At 41.0% G+C, this 18,746-nt stretch overlaps 1 protein-coding gene across 11 annotated transcripts in view; it reads left to right on the top strand.

The window, feature by feature from the left end:
* Positions 1-18,746, top strand: part of CLASP1 (cytoplasmic linker associated protein 1) — a 263,250-nt gene that overhangs the window by 197,950 nt on the left and 46,554 nt on the right. For 6 of the 11 annotated variants that reach the window (XM_036857234.1, XM_036857237.1, XM_036857240.1 and 3 more), the window contains 6 exons: positions 1,401-1,464; positions 3,892-3,894; positions 4,092-4,255; positions 8,681-8,759; positions 9,808-9,951; positions 18,351-18,494. In XM_036857234.1, the coding sequence (XP_036713129.1) occupies positions 1,401-1,464; positions 3,892-3,894; positions 4,092-4,255; positions 8,681-8,759; positions 9,808-9,951; positions 18,351-18,494 (598 nt within the window). Of the gene's footprint in view, positions 1-1,400; positions 1,465-2,939; positions 3,009-3,891; positions 3,895-4,091; positions 4,256-8,680; positions 8,760-9,807; positions 9,952-14,820; positions 14,911-18,350; positions 18,495-18,746 lie in introns of all 11 variants that reach the window. The other 5 variants (XM_036857232.1, XM_036857236.1, XM_036857231.1 and 2 more) reach the window with 3 other exon arrangements.

An 18,746-nucleotide genomic window follows, 5' to 3' on the forward strand; every position in this document is an offset into this window, starting at 1 on the left:
TAGTTTATAAATATGCAGAGTAAAGAGATACTCAGATAGGGTACTCTGAAGTACTCTTTAGCTTTAGAATTGATTATTTCTGCTTTTCTCTTTGTTTCTGTATTTCATAAATTTTCTAAAATGAGCATGTATTACATATACCAAAAATATGTGTTTATACCATATTTCCTCAACTCTAAGGCACCATTGACACACCATTATTTTATATCTGAGAAGAAATGCTGCTTATTAAACCATGACAATACTAATATGTCATTGCTTATAAGATGAATCTCAAAATTACAGAGATGTTTGAACTACACTATATTATATTCTTCGGGTAATTTTTTTTAAAGCTGTATGGTGAGACTGGATAAGTGTCTATGGTCACGGATGGCTCCGCAAAGCCGTGGGAGCATTGACTGACGAATCACTGGGCTTCAAGCGCGGCTGTCCAGTCAGTCTGGCCCCCGCCTTATTCCTTCCTGCCACCTTCCCTCCCCCCCCCCCGGCCCCCCCCCCCCTTGTTCTGTTCTGTGCATGCGTCAGGAGAAGTTTCGCCACATGCGCTCTGAAGTGCAGGTCCTCTCTGGTGCTCTAGTGACCTGTCAAAAAACAGAAAAAAGGATTTGCTCATTATTCGTCAAGAATCTGCTCAATTCTGGTGGCCCCAGTTTCTTGATTCTTAGTGTTCACCAAGTATCCATTGAACAATCTCTAGAAATCTATTGATTAGCGTTGGTCTGATCTAGATTTCATCGTTAGCAATGTTAAAGGATCACCCAACCTGAGGGGGATGATTTGGGGAAGAAGGTGAGTCTTTCTAATGAAACCTCGAAGTAGAAATGGGATTCAGTAGTACAGTTCAGGGTAGGAAAAGTCACAGGGGCACCGACATGAAATGCGTGTTTGCTTCGTCTCAGGCACAGTTGCAGGTAGGGTGTGTTCTTTAATCCTTTTAGCAGCCGCTTGGTTCACTGAAATGGATACAGAGATATCAGAGTACTTTGGCTCTGGCAGAACTGAGATTAAAATCCAGGTCTGTCTGACCCCGAAGCACATGCTTTTCCTAGTTGATCCCATTGCCTTTCATCTGTGGCGGTGGAAACACACCTGCAACGGGGTGAGCAGGATGTGGCTCATGGCTTTGCCACGCCCACATGTGTGAACTCAGGTGATCACGCTCTGAGATGCAGTTTCATTTTAGGAGAGCAAAACGATCGTGATTTTTTTATTCCTGTGCAGTTCCATCATAAATTAAAATTTAGATAATTGATTTGTGAAGAAAGGACTTTGTTATATAAAAATTGTATAAAGCTTATGTAGTGGAATGAAATAAAAGGATTTCGAGACGCTGTAACTAATTTCAGTATTGGCTTATTAAATATTAAATTTATTTATTTCTATTTTGTTTCCTCTAGTCGGGTGGAGTTGAAAAGGTTGTGTGAGATTTTCACCCGAATGTTTGCTGACCCTCACAGCAAGGTAAGGTCTGGGGAACCTGCCCACTTGTGTTCCTCTCTGCATGTCTGTGTGGGCCGCATAATACACGACTTCAGAGTGGGATACCAGCCCCGCAGCACAGTGTAGACCTTACAGACTGAACCCCAATTTCAGCAATAGTTTGTTATGGCTTCTGAAAAAGGAATTCTTGGAAACTTCCAATGCCCATACAACATCAAGTTAAATAAAGTGTGTTTCAAGTAAGGGTTACCATGGAGAGAATGAGATGTAGTCTTTTACTTATTCAGCAAATATTTTCACTTACTTAGCCAAGCAGTGGGCTGGGTGCTAGTATGTAACAGTGTATTATAATATAATGCCTTCCTGAAAAAAGTTACAGTAGTGAAGAAAATAATCAAGTTATGTAAATTTTTTTTTTTTTTTTTTTTGGTACCCATGTAGAATTTGTCTATATGGGACAAGATAGACAAATGGAAGCATTTATAAAATGGATTTACTGAAGAACCACATTAAGTATTTCTCCAGACACCAATAGAATTGCCGCCTCTAAGAATTTGCTGGATGGTGGTCACTTAGCTGGTGCCTATACCTCCTGGGGACCAGAGGAGGACTGCCTTTTGACAAGGACTCCCTGCTGAGTGGAGAGCACCCAGGAGTGAGGGACAGGCCCTTTCTAGGAGTGGAGCTGAGAGCGGGACCCTTGCCAAAAGTTCACTTGGAGTCTAGATTGTAAATAAATACCATTGTTTTGCAATGCTGTTGCTGTTCGATGGTTTTAGAGAAAGAAAAAACATAGGAATGAAGATATCAGGAAAGTTAAAGGGTAGATAAAGGACAGAAACTAAAGTAGAAATTGAGGGAACCAGAAATCAGCACCAGCAAATCTTAAATGCTTGATGTGCAAGACTTAACTGTCTTACACTGTCATTTTCCTAGTAAAAATGGTCTCTTCTAAATCCTCCTGGGAGAAAGAAACCTGTGGTGGCCAGAAAGTCTAGCCAGTTACTGTGATCCCCCTTCTTTTCCTACCCTTTCCTCCTCACAGGAATTGTCCGTGAAGTGTCAATCATCCATCCATCCGTGCAGTCATTCATCATTTACTGAGCACCCACTCTGGGCTAGGGATACAGAAAACAACACAGGACCCCTCCCTGCCTTTTGAAATGCTCACGGGAGCATAGGAGAATGAATGCAGGGGTGCTCCTTTTTGGGGCGGGGGCAACAGTTCTCCTCAATATTGGTGTTAAAGCATGTCTTAAAATTTCTGTTATGACCCTCATAGCAAGGTTGACATTCACAGTATTAATAAAATCCAAGAAATGTTGAGTTTAAGGGCCAGGTAGATATCCAAAGATATAATTATCAAGATTTTCTCTAAGATAGTATTAAAAGCAGTAAGATTTAAAGCATAAGCATAAGATTCATAAGATGTATAGCATAAGGGATATTAGATGGATTTGGACATTGATGAAATTTCTATTACCTGTCACCTCTAGATTGCTGATTCAGAACCAGAATGTGAGGATAAAGAAGGAAATTTGTTTCCATCAGAAGGCTCTTGTACAGTGAGTTTGCAGGTCTCAGTTTAGTAAATATTTGCTAGCTGCCTTTGTGCTAAGCCAGGAATCCCACAGCTGGGGCTCGTTTACTTCCTTCTGAGCTGTCTCACGGGAGACCCCTGGTGGTTAATAGTTGCTGAGCTAGAGTTGAGTAGGTCTGTGATAGCCGGGTTGTCCCAGGAGAGCAGGACTCATTTACCAAGTAGGGCGCACAGTGCCACCGCTAACCTCTCTGAGACTGGTTCAGGGGTGATGCACCGTGAGCTCTGTGTCACCGTAGGGAGCACTGATGGTCACACAGCGGCGTGAGGACCATGTCAACCGTCGGTGTCTTTCATCCCAAGCCATAATCTTTTATAAAGATCGGTATGGCTTTTATAATATCTTCTCATAAAGATAACACTTTATAATATCTGAACGGGCATACATCAAAATAGATGACTGAAATGAAAAGCAATACATATGCAAGTTTTTGTTTCCCTCATCCTATAATAGTTTTTGTTGAATGCTAGGTAATGAGCAATAATAGTATAGAATTATGATGGTTAAAAGGTTTTTTAAAGAAAAAGAGGGAGAGAGAAAGGAAAGAAAGAAAGAGAGAGAGAGGGAGGGAGGGAAGGAGGGAGGAAGGAAGGAAGGAAGGAAAGGAAAAAGGAAAGGAAAGGAAAGAAAAGAAAGACCTCCAGGATTAGATTCATATTTTCAGCAAAGTTAAATTTCTCTCTGTACTGAATTTTAAAGGCATGTAGAGGGAGGGGAGAGTTATTTCGTCAGTTTGTAGCCTTTTCAGGCCTTTTAAGAAACTGCATGAAACTTGTATGACTTCACTGTGGACTAACATGGAATCTGTTTCGTTGCATGGCCTGGTTTGCGGTGGAATTCACACCAGAGAGTAAGTTCCGACCCCTTTTCCTTTATCTGTTCTTGTAACTGCGTTTGTTTGCCTCCTATGCCATGTCCAGTTGTGGACAGTGTCAACCCCAGTTACAATTCTAGGCAAAGCCAAGATGGGCATTTTTATCATTTTGGAGACTTGGGAGGAAATCATGAATCAAAAATGTGAAATACTTGGTTTCCATTTGTGTCTAGGTTTTCAGTATGTTTTTGGAGACTCTTGTGGATTTTATAATAATTCATAAGGATGACTTGCAAGACTGGCTTTTTGTTCTTCTCACACAATTACTTAAGAAAATGGGAGCAGACTTGCTTGGATCTGTGCAAGCGAAAGTTCAGAAGGCTCTCGATGTCACAAGGCAAGTGTTTGGGGGCAAGATCATTTTTTCCCAGCTTTTGAGGTAAAACCGACATACAACATTGTGTAAGTTTTAAGTGTATAATGTGAGGATTTGATACATGTATATATTGCTAAATGATTACTGCAGTGTCAGTTAACACATCCTTCACCTCACATAATTACCATTTTTTGTTGCTTATGTGGTAAAAGCAGTCAAGATATGTTCTCTTAGCAAGTGTTATAACTGTTAACTGGAAGTTTGCACTCTTAACCAACATTTCCCCATTTCCCTCACCCCCCTAGGCACTGGCAACCACGATTCTACTCTGTTTCTATGGGTTTGACTTTTTTTTTTTTTTTTTTAAGATTCCACATATAAGTGATATCATGCAGTATTTGTCTTTCTCTATCTGGCTTGTTTCACTTAGCGTGATGCCCTCAAGTTTCATCCATGTTGTCACAAATGGCATGATTTCCTTCTCTTTTATGACTGAATAATATTCCATTTATAGGTACCCCACATTTTCTTTATCCGTTCATCCATCAACACACTTAGGTTGTTTCCATGTCTTGGCTGTTGTGAATAGTGCTGCAGTGAACATGGGGTTGGATATCTCTTTGAGATACTGATTTCATTTCCTTTGGATACATACCTAGCAGTGGGGTTGCTGGCTCATATGGTAGTTCTAATTTTTCTTTTTTCTTTTTGGCTGCGCCACGTGGCTTGTGGGATCTCAGTTCCCTGACCAGGGATTGAACGTGGGCCACAGCAGTGAAAGTGCCGCATCCTAACCGATAGGCCACCAGGGAATTCGCTAGTTCTGATTTTTTTGTGGAACCTCCATACCGTTTTCCATAGCGGCTGCACCAATTTACATTCCCACCAGCATTTGTTATCTCTTGTCTTTTTTGATGATGGCCATTCTAACAGGTGTGAGGTGATACCTCATTGTAGTTTTTATTTGCATTTTTCTAATAATTAGTGATGTTGAGCACCTTTTCATGTACTTGTTGGCCATTTGTATGTCCTCTTTGGGAAAATGTCTACTGGTGGGGCGGGGGCACTAGACCATTTTGATACTATGAGAGTCTTTGTAGGTGGTTTCTTGTCATTCTGTTACCTGTGGCTTTTGTCACCCACTTGAATATCTACTTTCTTACTTAATTCCCACATTCTCTTATTAACATATATGTTGAAATATCCCAACAATCCATGAGATGAAATGCCCATATCTTCCTTGAGTTGACATTATTTTTGTGAATGCCTAAGACAAATATAAAAAAAAGAAAAAAAAACATTGAAAATTGATTCTCTTCTCTTTGAAAAACACTTAAGAATATTTATGAGCATCCTTCTGAAGACCTCAGTATTTTCATGACTTCAACCTCTTGTAAGGCACACTAGAAATTTTTCTGTTCATGTGTGGTGTAGGGTTCGTGTTCATCCAGGAATAGTTTCTATTAACAGTTCATTGACTGGAGATGATAACACACTTATAATATTTGTAGCCCATCTGCCCTTTATGAGAAAAGAAAAGCTACTGAGACTCAGAAAAAGTGTAAAAAAATTGACTCTGTGCTGTTATTGTTCGGAAACAAACTTCTGATCTTTGCCTGTGCAATAGTAAATCCTCGACACACGAGTGATAGAAATTGAATGATCTCAGAAGACGGTTCGCAGTAATGTCTTGGTTGTGATTTGGTGGATGACGGAAAGGAGTGTGTCAGATTGCTGAATTTTTAAAAGAATAAACAGATGTCTCCAGGTCACTCAGAAAATCATCATCAGCAGAGTAACTTTTATATGACCCGTTAACTGCAAACTGGGATATGAGTAGGTATCATAGAATTGTCAAAATGGAAGGACCGTTCTCATTTCATTATAAAATTAGGAAACAGAGAGTAACTTGACACACCCGGAGCCCCACTTCCTGCTCGTGGCAGCCCGGGAGCCAGCATGCAGGAGAGCCGGTTGTCACTCTGTTGTGTGTCCTGTGGTCGCCGGCTGGCCTGCGGGAGAGTGTGGAGGGCATCACGCTGCCCCGTCATTGTCCCCCGCGCTTGCATCTGTTAGATGTCTCTGGCTGCCAAGCCTACATTTGTTCCTCTACACTGTGATGCCAGCTTTTCTTTTGGTCCCGACCCCGGAGATCTGTGTAATTTGTGCTGCTATAGAATTTTATTATCCAAGTAGATTTCCCTTTAGATTTTCAGTGAACTCAGTGTAACGTACTGTATTTGCAGTAAGGCTTTCAGGCACCATCCCTCCTGTGGGTGACTAAGTGTAGTGCAGTTGGGGGACAGTCCTCTACACCAGTGGATTCCTCACAGTTTGGCCAGAGGTTGACTAGAGGGGCTGAGCTGATGCAGCTGATGATACACGAGCGATGTAAACAGCAGGGCGGTTACGCGAGAGGCCGGGAGCTGCGGTGAGTTGTGGTCACGGGGGATGTGGGCCCAGTGGTCCAAGCTTTTCAAGAGAGGTCAGAAATGTGGATTAAGGCAAGATATTCAAGATTTTTTTTTTTTAAATGACACTGTGAAAGCCAAGGAAAACATTTGTAAGCCAGACTTCAGCCTGTAGATTGCTTCCTTAATTTAGGTGAATTTATGAATGACAGAAGATCCATTTCAGATTTTTAGGGATGATGGAAATATTACGATTATATTTCTGATCTTTGGTGATTAAGGGAAATAATTGTGCCCTCCTATTAGTGTTCCTGGATGCCTCATTCCTTTAAGAACCCTCTTCTGGGGAATTCCCTGGCCTAGGTCCCTAAAGCATGTGTCCCTTTTTCTCGGCAGCTGAGATGTTTAGCTCTTTCAGCTTATCTAGGATTGTGAGTACCGAGGGCGTCTTCAGTGGTGGCTGAGAGCTGTTCCTCAGGTGATAGACCTGATTGTGAATCTGCCTCAGTTTCCTTTCCTTTGGAATCTGCCTCAGTTTCCTTTCCTTTCCTTTCCTGCACTCGACAGCAGGGCACAGCTCCAGCTTAAATACACCTTAAATACACCTGGAATCCTTTCCTTTGTGAATCTGCCTCAGTTTCCTTTCCTTTGGCTGCACTCGACAGCAGGGCACAGCTCCAGCTTAAATACACCCATTACTCAGATGCATTCTCCATCCTCCCTCTGCTGTAGAAGAAAGGAGAGGTGTTTTGTGTGTGGTTGTTTCTTTGATGTGTGGCCAGTATGAGTCACTTAAATCACATATACTAAGATGTACTTTGCTTCCAGAGGTGGTCCTCAGGGCGTCCTGGATACAAATAGATGCGGGAGAAAAGGATGTGCTATTGGTCAAGTTTACTTTTTATTAGTAATTATGATGGTGGTACTACTAGTAACTAGTATGTGCCACACACTTTACGTTTTTCTTGTATTATTTCATTTAAATTTCAAATCAGTCCTGTAATCTGAAAGATTCGAACCTGCGTCCCTTTTCTTTCTACTATCCTTCCGTACACTGAGAATCGTCTCTAAGGGAGTCTAAAACAAAGCGATGCAGTCACTCAGCCTCAGTTGGAATAGATCTTTGCGTTGCATTATCTTTCCTGTTAGCATGGAAGGGACATCTGCATTAGGCACAAGGGCTCCTTCAGGCAATTTTAAACTCATACTAGTAATTGCGGCTTTTTAAGGGAGAGGACGCTGACTTCCGCTCGCCAAGAGCCCTCGGGGTTACTCCGTTGGATCAAAAATGTGAGAGGACCACGAGAAATGAGATGAGTCGCAGGCGAGAAGTGGAGCCAGAGCGGGGCTCTTAGGGTCCCAGGCCCCCCTGTGTGTGTCTGTAGCTGGAGAGGGGTGTTTCTGGGTGAGCGTCCCACAGGCGCTCTTCTGTGGTGACCGCACAAAGCCAGCTCACGGGCGGTTACCCAGCGAGGACCCCAGGAACCGTGCAGGCAGCTTCAGCAAGGGCAGCTGGGGCAGCCTCATCGGGATGTAAAAGTTAGATTTGGGCGATGCAGGTGTTTCTCATGTGAGCAGTTTTCCGAAAGGTGCCTGGAAAGAAGACGAGCAGATCCCAAGAAGGCAAGCAGGCGTTCATTGCTCAGTTTATGTGTTTTGGGACTTTTAACAAGATTTCCCCTTTTCTAAATTTTCTAGGGAATTCCCTGGCGGGCTGGTGGTTAGGACCCGGCGCTTTCAAGTGCCGGGCCCGGGTTCCGTCTCTGGTCCGGGAACTGGGATCCCATGCGCCATGCGGTGCAGCCAAACAAAAACCAAAAAACAAAACAAAAAATAAACAAATAAGTTTTCTATGTAATGTGTATTACTTTAGTATTTACATAAAATGAAAAGTAATATTTAAAAAATATAAACATGCTTGCTTTTTACATATGTTAGAGGAATCTATAATAGTGTATTTTTGTTTCTTATATGATTTTACATTGTTTTTTGTAGTAAGTCTTTCTTTTAAAATACTTTTTTTTTTTAAATCTAGGGACTCCTTTCCATTTGATCAGCAATTTAACATTTTGATGAGATTTATTGTGGATCAAACCCAAACTCCTAACCTCAAGGTCAGTAACTATTTGTCATTATAGTGCAACCTCTAGAAGTCAAATTTGCTTAAAATATGCTTGTTTATACATGACTCATATTTGTCTATTGTGAGTAAATCTGCTGTGAGCAACATGTTTCCATTTCTCTTGGTTCAGTACATAGTAGAGAAGTTGCTGGTTTATTGGGTAGGGACATGCTTAACTTTATTTTAAACTACCAAAATGGTTATATCAAATTATATTCCTACCAGCGGTGTCTGAGAACTCCAATCGTTCCACATCCTTACCAACATTTGGGCATTATTACAATGTTTCACATGAATATTTAATGTAGAAATTTTTGATGTGTTAAAATAGGTATCTTATCAGAATGTTTTTCATATTAACATCGTAACACATGAAAAATGAATTGTGACATGTTTTATAAACATCATACCTGTAAGAACAAACGAATGGTATTTGAAGGAGGACGTGCTCCTTTGAATGGCATCAGGTACATTGTCTGTTCTTCCATCACTAATTTTGTTTGCTGAGGTTTTTAGGAGAGGCCCAATAAAAAGTAACCCTTTTCTCCTGAGGTCAAAACCAAGTGAGACCTCGGTGGGAAAGTTAGAGCAGAATTATCAGCTTGAATTACCTTCAGTGCTGCCTTGCAAGACCTGGCCTAGAGTGGCTGAAAAGTAAAACTCACACCGAGTTGTACTTGCCCCGCGGTCGGTGGCAGAGCTGGAGGTCCCCCCGGTGCCTCCACCCCTCACCCCTCCGTGGGCTCCTGCCCGGCACGTGTCTTGCGGCGTCTGTGAGGAGCAGAGCCTGCCTTGTCCGCAGGCCCGGCCGCCACAGCGGGCAGGGGATTAGGCTGCGGGCCTCCCTTCTGTTCCCGGGCTTCCCTGTCCGTCACCTCGTGCTTCTTCCCTGCTGGAGGCCCCCTGCGTGTAGGAACATAAATCCAGGAGAAAGGCGGTGTCCCCTCAGTACTGTGTACTTTTCTCTGAGCACCAGTTAAAGAGTTCTGTTCAAAGATTTATAAAGTGTACTTACCGTTTATAATCGCTGGATCTTTCAGGTCAAAGTTGCAATCCTGAAGTACATCGAGTCTCTCGCCAGGCAGATGGACCCAACAGATTTCATAAACTCTAGTGAGACAAGGCTTGCTGTTTCTAGAATTATAACCTGGACGACAGAACCAAAGAGTTCAGACGTGAGAAAGGTATGTCCTTAGGCGCGCGTCACGAAGAGGAATTTATGGGAACTTGTAAACCACCCACAAACCTACACGCAAACCACTATCGCTCCTTTTCTAGGAAGCCAAGGCTCTGCTCCTGTCCCTCCAGCTCTGTCTAGTTGCAGTCTCTGAAGATCAAAATGAAAATCTGAAATCTTGTATCATGGGAGACACCCTGATACCAAGATGTTGTGTTGTTGCTTTTTTTTTTTTTCAATCACCTGAAGAGAAATATTTGCTATTTTCTTCTGAAATGGCACATTGAAAGGCATATAACACAGTGGAGGGAGCACAGGACCCTGTTATTTCTATTCCTAGGTAGTAGTCTGCCTTAGGACTACTATGAAGATGAATTCATATATGTTAAAAGCATGATCAATTCCTGACAGGTTATAAGCACGCAGGAAGTGTAAGTTATCGCTCTCTTTGTTGTTTCTATTATTCTCTTCCTGTCAGGCCATTGTTCTTTTACTTTATATATAAACAAACTAGCCTTTCAAAGTTACTGTTAAAAACCAGATTTCTTAGTTCTGGTTTCAGACTAAAAGTACTTGATTTTGGTTATTTGTGTGTAATCATGAACCTTGCTTTTTTTTTTTCTTTTCTTTTTTCCCCGTAGTATACTCCTTCCACCACCATCCGTACCAAAATAGTCCTTTGGCCTTGGGGTAGAGTTGGTATCGTGGACCACTTGGGTCAAGGCAGGGTTAAGGATGATTCCAAGAGGTAGTTAGCAAGGTTGTTGTGGTTCCAAATGCCCCTGAACACCTAGCTCCTGCTCTAATGGAATCCAAGGAAGGGAACCAAAGAATCACCTGCAGGGTTTCTTTGGGAGGGTCACAGCCAATGTAATTCTCTAGCCATTGTACAGTAATAAACTGAGTTGTCCAAGGTCAAAGAAACAAGGATGAATTTTATTAAAGCACTCATTCAAAATTACTGTTCTAATAGAAAATAATGTTTTTGATTTATGATCCGTTTGTAAAATGTTTCAATATTTATTGAAAGAGCATTTTACTGGCAACCTTTAATTTAACCATTAAGCCTCTTTGGGACTAGGGAGGTACACTGGGAGGTGGTGGCATGATTTGGTTGATTGGAACGTCAGAAAGAGATATTTGTGTTACAGTTTTCAAAGTCACAGATCAACCAAGAAATACAAGAGCCCAAGTACAACTTCCTATGTTTAGGCATAACACGCTGAGTTACGTGTGTCTATCTGAGTATGTGTTTTTGTAATTGAAAGTTACTGAAGTGTTCCCTCCCGTGGGGCTGGAAGATGTTTTAGACATGCACGTTATCATGGTTCGGGCCTGTATGGGAACAGCCAGCTTTGGTCATTATGGCTACTTTCTGTGGACATGCACATTAAACATTTGAACTCGGATTTATTGTCCTAACCTTTCTAATCAGGACACTAGAGGAATGTTTTTCCTTGAGTTATCTAGCCTGGGGCATCAAAACACTCAACTTACTTTATACTAGCTCAAGTCAGGTGTGGTTAGAATGTTGACTGCCGAGGTCACATGACTCATTTACTGTTCGGTCTCTAACTCTTTTAGGTTACTTTGGATCATACAGCGCTGCTGTGTGATCTGGTCTCCACTGGTGTCTGCCTCCAGTGTCTGCCCGTACATCTTCCCCTTCCCCATCGTGAGGACTGCCAAACACCCCACCTTCAGGCTGAGGTCAAACCTGGGCTCTGGGACAGTAATCCCGGCCCCTCAGAGGAAGCTGAAAAGCTTTACGTCAGTAGTTCTCAGTCCTGGCTGCAATGAAAACTAACCTAGATTGCTGTGCTCTCCCCGAAGTCACTTGGCTTCACTGGTACAGAGTGGAGTGTGGGCGTTGCTCTGTGTCTGGCCGGGGCTCCTTCCACTCCTGGCTGATTTTTAATGCAGTGTTGAGGCCCATCAGTTTAGACCGTTCCCCTGGGACTGAACCTCGGGCACGCAAGCTGCTGACGTAGTCTTGACCTGGTTGCCGCTGATTCTCTGGGGAATTTGAGATGTGTTCTAAAGATGGTCTAAATGAATGTAGTGCCTAAGTAAATTAAAATACTTAGAAATTGTGATATGGTATATATCACTCTGTGCTAAGATTTTAAATTGTCATTACTATTATTTTAAAGCTGCAAGGAAAGAAAACAGGCACCTTTTTCATCTGGATAATTTAGTGCACTAAAGATTTGCTTGCTTATCTCTTCTAAGTAGACATATGTTTTGCCTCACCTGTAATTTGCAGAGTTATTAAAAGGTTGTATCAGGTGCTAGGGAAATCTTGGCGATTTTCATGATCAGAAAAGCACTTTCCGATCATGAACCAAGTTCTCCTGTTGGTGTCCTGACTTAATTTCCTAAGAGTAGGGCAAGGTTACATTCTAAATACTAGAAGAGCCCTACAGTCTGAAATCTATGCAGGAAACTCCCATACTGGCCTTATCCTCGGAGAATATTAACTTTATACAAACAATACTCGGGAAGTTTGCAGGCAGTGCAGCTCCTGCCATGTATCTCCTATTTGGGAAAGCACTCCAGACACATTTTAAGCTGACACAACTCTGATTTACTGACTTCAGTGTTTTTGATATTTTATTTCTCTTTTTATGTCAGTGTTCTGGGGTGTTTCCTCTCAGAGCCAGTCGGGTGTTTGAATATTTAAGATGTTGAGGAGGGAGGAAACACAACCTAAACCAAAGCACGAGCCAGTCATCAGGAGGCACGCTTGCCTGTCTGGGACTGACTTGGATGGATGGAGAAGCCCCACCTGGCTTTAACTGGCCTGCTTTATTCCCAAAGTAACCTTTTCCATTTTTTACGTATGGGAGTCCTGAGAGTTGTGTTGACCAAACTACACAGACATACACTGGACCTTTCTTTTTTCTTTTTTTTTTAACATCTTTATTGGAGTATAATTACTTTACAATGGTGTGTTACTTTCTGCTTTATAATAAAGTGAATCAGCTATACATATACATTATCCCCATATCCCCTCCCTCTTGCGTCTCCCTCCCACCCTCCCTATCCCACCCCTCTAGGTGGTCACAAAGCACCGAGCTGATCTCCCTGTGCTATGCGGCTGCTTCCCACTAGCTATCTGTTTTACATTTGATAGTGTAGATATGTCCATCCTGCTCTCTCACTTCATCCCAACTTACCCTTCCCCCTCCCTCCTGTGTCCTCAAGTCCATTCTCTACGTCTGCGTCTTTATTCCTGTCCTGCCCTTAGGTTCTTCACAATCTTTTTTTTTTTTTTTTTTTTTAGATTCCATATATGTGTGTTATCATACGGTATTTGTTTTTCTCTTTCTGACTTACTTCACTCTGTATGGCAGACTCTAGGTCCATCCACCTCACTACAAATAACTCAAGTTTCGTTTCTTTTTATGGCTGAGTAATATTCCATTGTATATATGTGCCACATCTTCTTTATCCATTCATCTGTTGATGGACACTTAGGTTGTTCCATGTCCTGGCTATTGTAAATAGAGCTGCAATGAACATTGTGGTACATGACTCTTTTTCAATTATAGTTTTCTCAGGGTATATGCCCAGTAGTGGGATTGCTGGGTCATATGGTAGTTCTATTTGTAGTTTTTAAAGGAACATCCATACTGTTCTCCATAATGACTGTATCAGTTTACATTCCCACCAGCAGGGCAAGAGGGTTCCCTTTTCTCCACACCCTCTCCAACATTTATTGTTTGTAGATTTTTTGATGATGGCCATTCTGACCGGTGTGAGGTGATACCTCATTGTAGTTTTGATTTGCATTTCTCTAATGATTAGTGATGTTGAGCATCCTTTCATGTGTTTGTTGGCAGCCTGTACATCTTCTTTGGAGAAATCACTAGACCTTTCTTAATGCACTGTGTCTGTATTAGGATAATACAGTGTATTCTAGAGTTGACCTCTGTTGACTTCTGCCTCTGCTACTTTTTATCGGTGTGAACAAGTAGTTTAACCTCTGAATCCTTGTTTATTATCCGTGAAATGGGAATCATGATATTTGCTTTAGGCACTGTTGGGAGGACCAAGTGCAATAAAGCATATAAAAACCTAGATAGATAACTGCTTTGTTTGTTGTTGTAGCTTCAGCTGTTAACTGCTTGAGGGTTGCTTTGGTTTTGCTGCTGGTCCAAATATTTTCCAGCGTTAGGAAGATTTTTTTCCCATCAGGCAAAGGGAATGCGGTAATGACAATAGAAATTTTAATGGTATGTTTACATTTTAGGGTTCAGAATCCCTGTATGTTTCCTTATCATACGTGATTCTCTAACACTGCACACCTGCTTTGTCAAGTGAACTAACAGATGTATGAGCCCCCAGATGTTGTTTTGAGAAAGGCGGGAAATAAAGACGTGGCAAAGAAAATTAGAGGTTATAGAGATGCTGTTTCCTGGAGCAGGAAAAGTATATAAATAGCCTTCAAAAGTCGACATTTCTAATTGAAAAAAATTTTAAATCTCTGATTATACATAGGCAGCGTGTCCAAATCTAAAAGCTCAGACTTTTACCATCAAATAAGATTTGAACCTCAGCTGAATATGACTGCCTCGCTCAAGTCTCATTTTGATCTGTTTGCAAGAACACTGCTACTTCCAGGAGGGGTTGTGATGATTATGAAGGACTTAGCAAATGATGGAGGTTTAACACTGGCAGTTCCTGTTATTATTGTTAAGGGTACTGTTACTGTTCCGTTATTATTCATAGACTTTCAGATTGTATAATCTCTCTCTATGTATATGATTTTAGAAAAGAAGCCAAATACCTTACCAATAACCATGGTTTTGAGCGCGTGCTTCTTGTCTCTGATTAAACCCTACCCCTTTCCTGTTTGTCCGTCCCGCTTCAGCGTAGTCGAATAGGTGAGGATTTCCCCACTAGGTCAGCCTCCACCGGCTCTGGGCCTGGAGAAGGAAACTTGGAAGAAAATTGTAAACAGGTAGATTTATAACTGTGTACTAACTTGCAAAAAGACACTTCACTGTTTGCATTGAGATTGTTACTCCTGATTACCCTTGTGAGGACACTGAGAAGATTTTGAAGAACCCTAAAATTAACATAATACTACGTGAGCCAGAGCGTGCGTGCACTTGTGTAAATGTTGTGTTTTGGTGTGTTTTATGATTAACTGCCTTCCCAAAGAAATAGCCACGTTGCAGACAGGCTTCTACCATATTTTAACGAAATAGCAATGGAGAGATACTAAATTTAAAATGTCAGAAGGTTTTGAAATACCTTCTCTTTGGTGGTTTTTCTAAAGCACTTTTAATCACAATCTGAAGGGAGCAGTAATATTTGTTTAACAAATTTAAAAAGCCCTCTCTTCTCAAATTTTAAGTTTTCCATAATTAACACTGACACTGAAACATCTGTCAAAGTTTTACTGATCTCCTGTCTGGAAAAATCCTTTTCTGCTGTGAGGCACACGGCATTCAAGGCCATCGATAGCCTGCAGGTTCTTTTCAGACACTAGCAGTGAGATTTGAAGGCCCTTTTACCCTCATCCCCCAAGTTCTGCTGTAGGGGCACAAGTGAGAGTCATTTCCTTTTAGGTCGCCATTTGATCTTTAAAGTACGTCGCCCCAGAGTTGCCCGTTAGAAAACGTCAGCAGCAGAGGTTTTGGTCTGGCTTTTCAATGGCCCTTCCTCACGTGGGGCAAGAGCTCCAAGTTGGGACAGCGACACCCTCTGGTTTTGGGCTCATTATTGAACACGAGCTCTGCCCCAGGCTTTTTAAAATGAATCTCTGCAGCCCATCCCCATATTTGGAATTATTCCTGCAGTGAGAGCATATTGATGGTAACGATAAACATAAGCCAGTTGTCATCCTTGCCGGGACATTCTGGTATTCAGACTCCTCACTGATACAGGGAGTTGTAGATAAAATGTTTCAGGATCATAAGAGTCTCATTCCTTTTAAAACTTTGATGTGAAATCTTTTTAAAATAATACACTTCAATGATACTTTCCATCCATTTCTGGAGCTTGGGTTTCAGAAAAAGATTTTACTTTGAAAACAGCTTTAGGCCAGAGGGTTACGTTTGAAAACTAATAAAATCATTTACATTTTATATTTTGGAAAATGCAAAAACAAATTATATTCACTTATATGCGTAAATCACACACATACCATCTGTCCAACGAGTTATTTTCAGAATTCCCTGTCTTTCTATTTGATTTCTTATCAAAATTCAGCTTCAGGGTTATTGAGAGAAGATTCTTCAGTGGGTAGAAGTTGAAGTCTGCTGCGCTTTCTTCTCCCATACGATGAAAAGTCAGTAATGTTAAGTAGCCACGAATTAGCACAGTCTCTAGGCCTGTCACCTTGCAGCCCTCTTGTTCCTAAAAGATCCTACCAGTTTTATAATTTGCTTCATGGAAAACCCCAAGTAAATTTTTAGTATCAGGTATCTTGTCATTCTGGGAAGAAATTAGGTCTAAAGACAGTGGCACATTTCACATAAAAACATACTATTCAAAAATGTAATAATACATTTAATAGTTTTCTAATGCCATTTGCAGTCAACAACAAAAAAAAAGTGGCTAAACTTTCTTATTAAATTGGTGATGCTGATTTTTTTTCCCCTTGGCCAAAACTCAAGTCTGCTTCTTTGCTTCTCTTTGAAGTGCAGTGTTTTCTGCATGCATTTTTTTCTAACATCTAATAAAAGTTTTTTTTAATGCACAGGTTCCTTTGCATGATTTGGGGAATTTGCTTTTATACAAATCATATTAACAGTGTGTTAAATTGATGGTGAAATAGATTTCTTCAGATAACGATTTGTTAAAACTGTTCCAATAATGACATGTAGAAATGTGTGTTTTAGTACAATCAATAATAATGTTTTTTGCCTGTCTTGTGAAAGCACACTGGCCCTTATGATTTAATTTGGTTGGAGAGGCTATTAATGACCATATTTGGAAGTCAAGGGAAAAAGTAAGATCCTTTTGCCCAATGCTGTGCTTAATAAATGCTTATGACATTATGAAAGATAATTTTTTATTGTGTAAAATATGTTATTCTACTGATATTTCAAAATTTGTAATTAAGTTTTAATTTTGGTTAGATACATTTGGGTCTTTGGATTTTTTTGTTTTTTGTTTTTTTCCTTCTCCAGGTACAAAATAGTAATTTTGTATTAACTGGACCTAGAATTAATTTTAACATTATAAAAGCATTGAAGTGGGTTTTTTTGTGGGTGTTTATTTCCAAAAATAAACATGTTTCTATGTAATGCAAACATGTTTCTATGTAATATTCTATATAGTGGAAAAAATATTTAGGATAATTACTGCAATCCTAAATATTACAGTCTTTGGAAAAATAAATGTTTGCTTCTAGTCGAAAGATTTTCATAATATGTTTTCCCTTCTTTTGACTCTTAGAAATTTGTAAGAAATGCCTGTTAGCACTAACTAAAATTTTCTTTTGGAATAGTTCTTCTAAATCAAAACCCTTGTAACTAACTCCGAGGGCATTGTTTTCTAAGCTCGAGCACCGTAGCAGGCATGTAGCTTGCTGGGGAAGCCTGGGTCTCACTGCTGGTGTTTTAGCTGCTTGCTCTTCCCCACTTTGCTGCTATAGCGACTACGAGCATATGTTGTCTCTAATAAAGAAAAGTAGAACATTTTCCAAAAGGCAGAAGAGTAGTAACTTTTTAATTCATACCATGTAAATCTAGTTTGCTTCCCAAAGACCGTCTCTGTCCTCTATTCATAGATGTAAAAGTAGGAGTTTTTCAGATGTACTTGAACTCTATTTCTAGTGTTTCTTAGTCACTAGGAAAAGTGGTTTTTCAAGATAACGCAGTGGTAGCTTGTTTAGAAACTTGTTCTTTCCAGGGTATGCCAGGAGCCTTGTCCGGTTCTGACTTACTAGAATGGACAATCTTAAGCCTTTTCACATTTTTTGATTGTTTCGTTTATGTACTCACCAGCTTTGTCCCTAGTGTTGGACAGCAGAGGAAAAAAGTTTCAGGAGTGCTGTTGTAAAATCCAAGGCCAGGGTGTTCAGTGAAACCAGGGCTTATTTTCCATATTGAAGTTTGGCTGTTGATAGTTGATGATGGTATTTCTCTAGGTGCTGTTTGGTTTTTTTATGGCACAGATGTCCTCTTATTATTTATTCTACTCATACAAAACAGATTTCTTTTAAAAAACAATTTTGGGAATTCCCTGGTGGTCCAGTGGTTAGGACTCCGTGCTTTCACTGCTTGGGGCCCGGGTTCAGTCCCTGGTCAGGGAGCTGAGATCCCGCAAGTCGCGCGGTGCGGCCAAAATATATAAATAAATAAAATAAAGTAAAACAACTTTAATGAGCATTTTGACCAAGATAGGCAATTGTACGTGACATAAGTTAACCATCTCTTCCGTTTCTAGGCAGCACAGATTGTGCTCATCTCTCTGTTTGAACTGAACACTCCTGAATTTACCATGTTACTTGGTGCCTTGCCAAAAACATTCCAGGATGGTGCCACCAAACTCCTGCACAACCACCTCAAGAACTCCAGTAACACCAGTGTGGTGAGTGCTTGGGTCACGGTTGGTGGCCTCCACTTACCCGTCCCCGTGCAGGGCTCGCTCTGGTGGAATGGCCAGCTTTCCTGTGCTCTCTCAGTAGGTTGGGGGCATGCCGAGTGTGGGGCGATGTCGGGTCCTGTGCATTCCCAGGGAATGAACCTGCTATTTAAATGGTCCTTCCTTTAAGTCAGCATGTTCACTTAAGTGTTCACTAACTCATTTAGTCAGGCGGGCAGTCATTGAGGAACTTATTTT

The sequence above is a fragment of the Balaenoptera musculus genome, chromosome 7 (genome assembly GCF_009873245.2).
Source record: "Balaenoptera musculus isolate JJ_BM4_2016_0621 chromosome 7, mBalMus1.pri.v3, whole genome shotgun sequence".
Taxonomy (NCBI): Eukaryota; Metazoa; Chordata; class Mammalia; order Artiodactyla; family Balaenopteridae; genus Balaenoptera; species Balaenoptera musculus.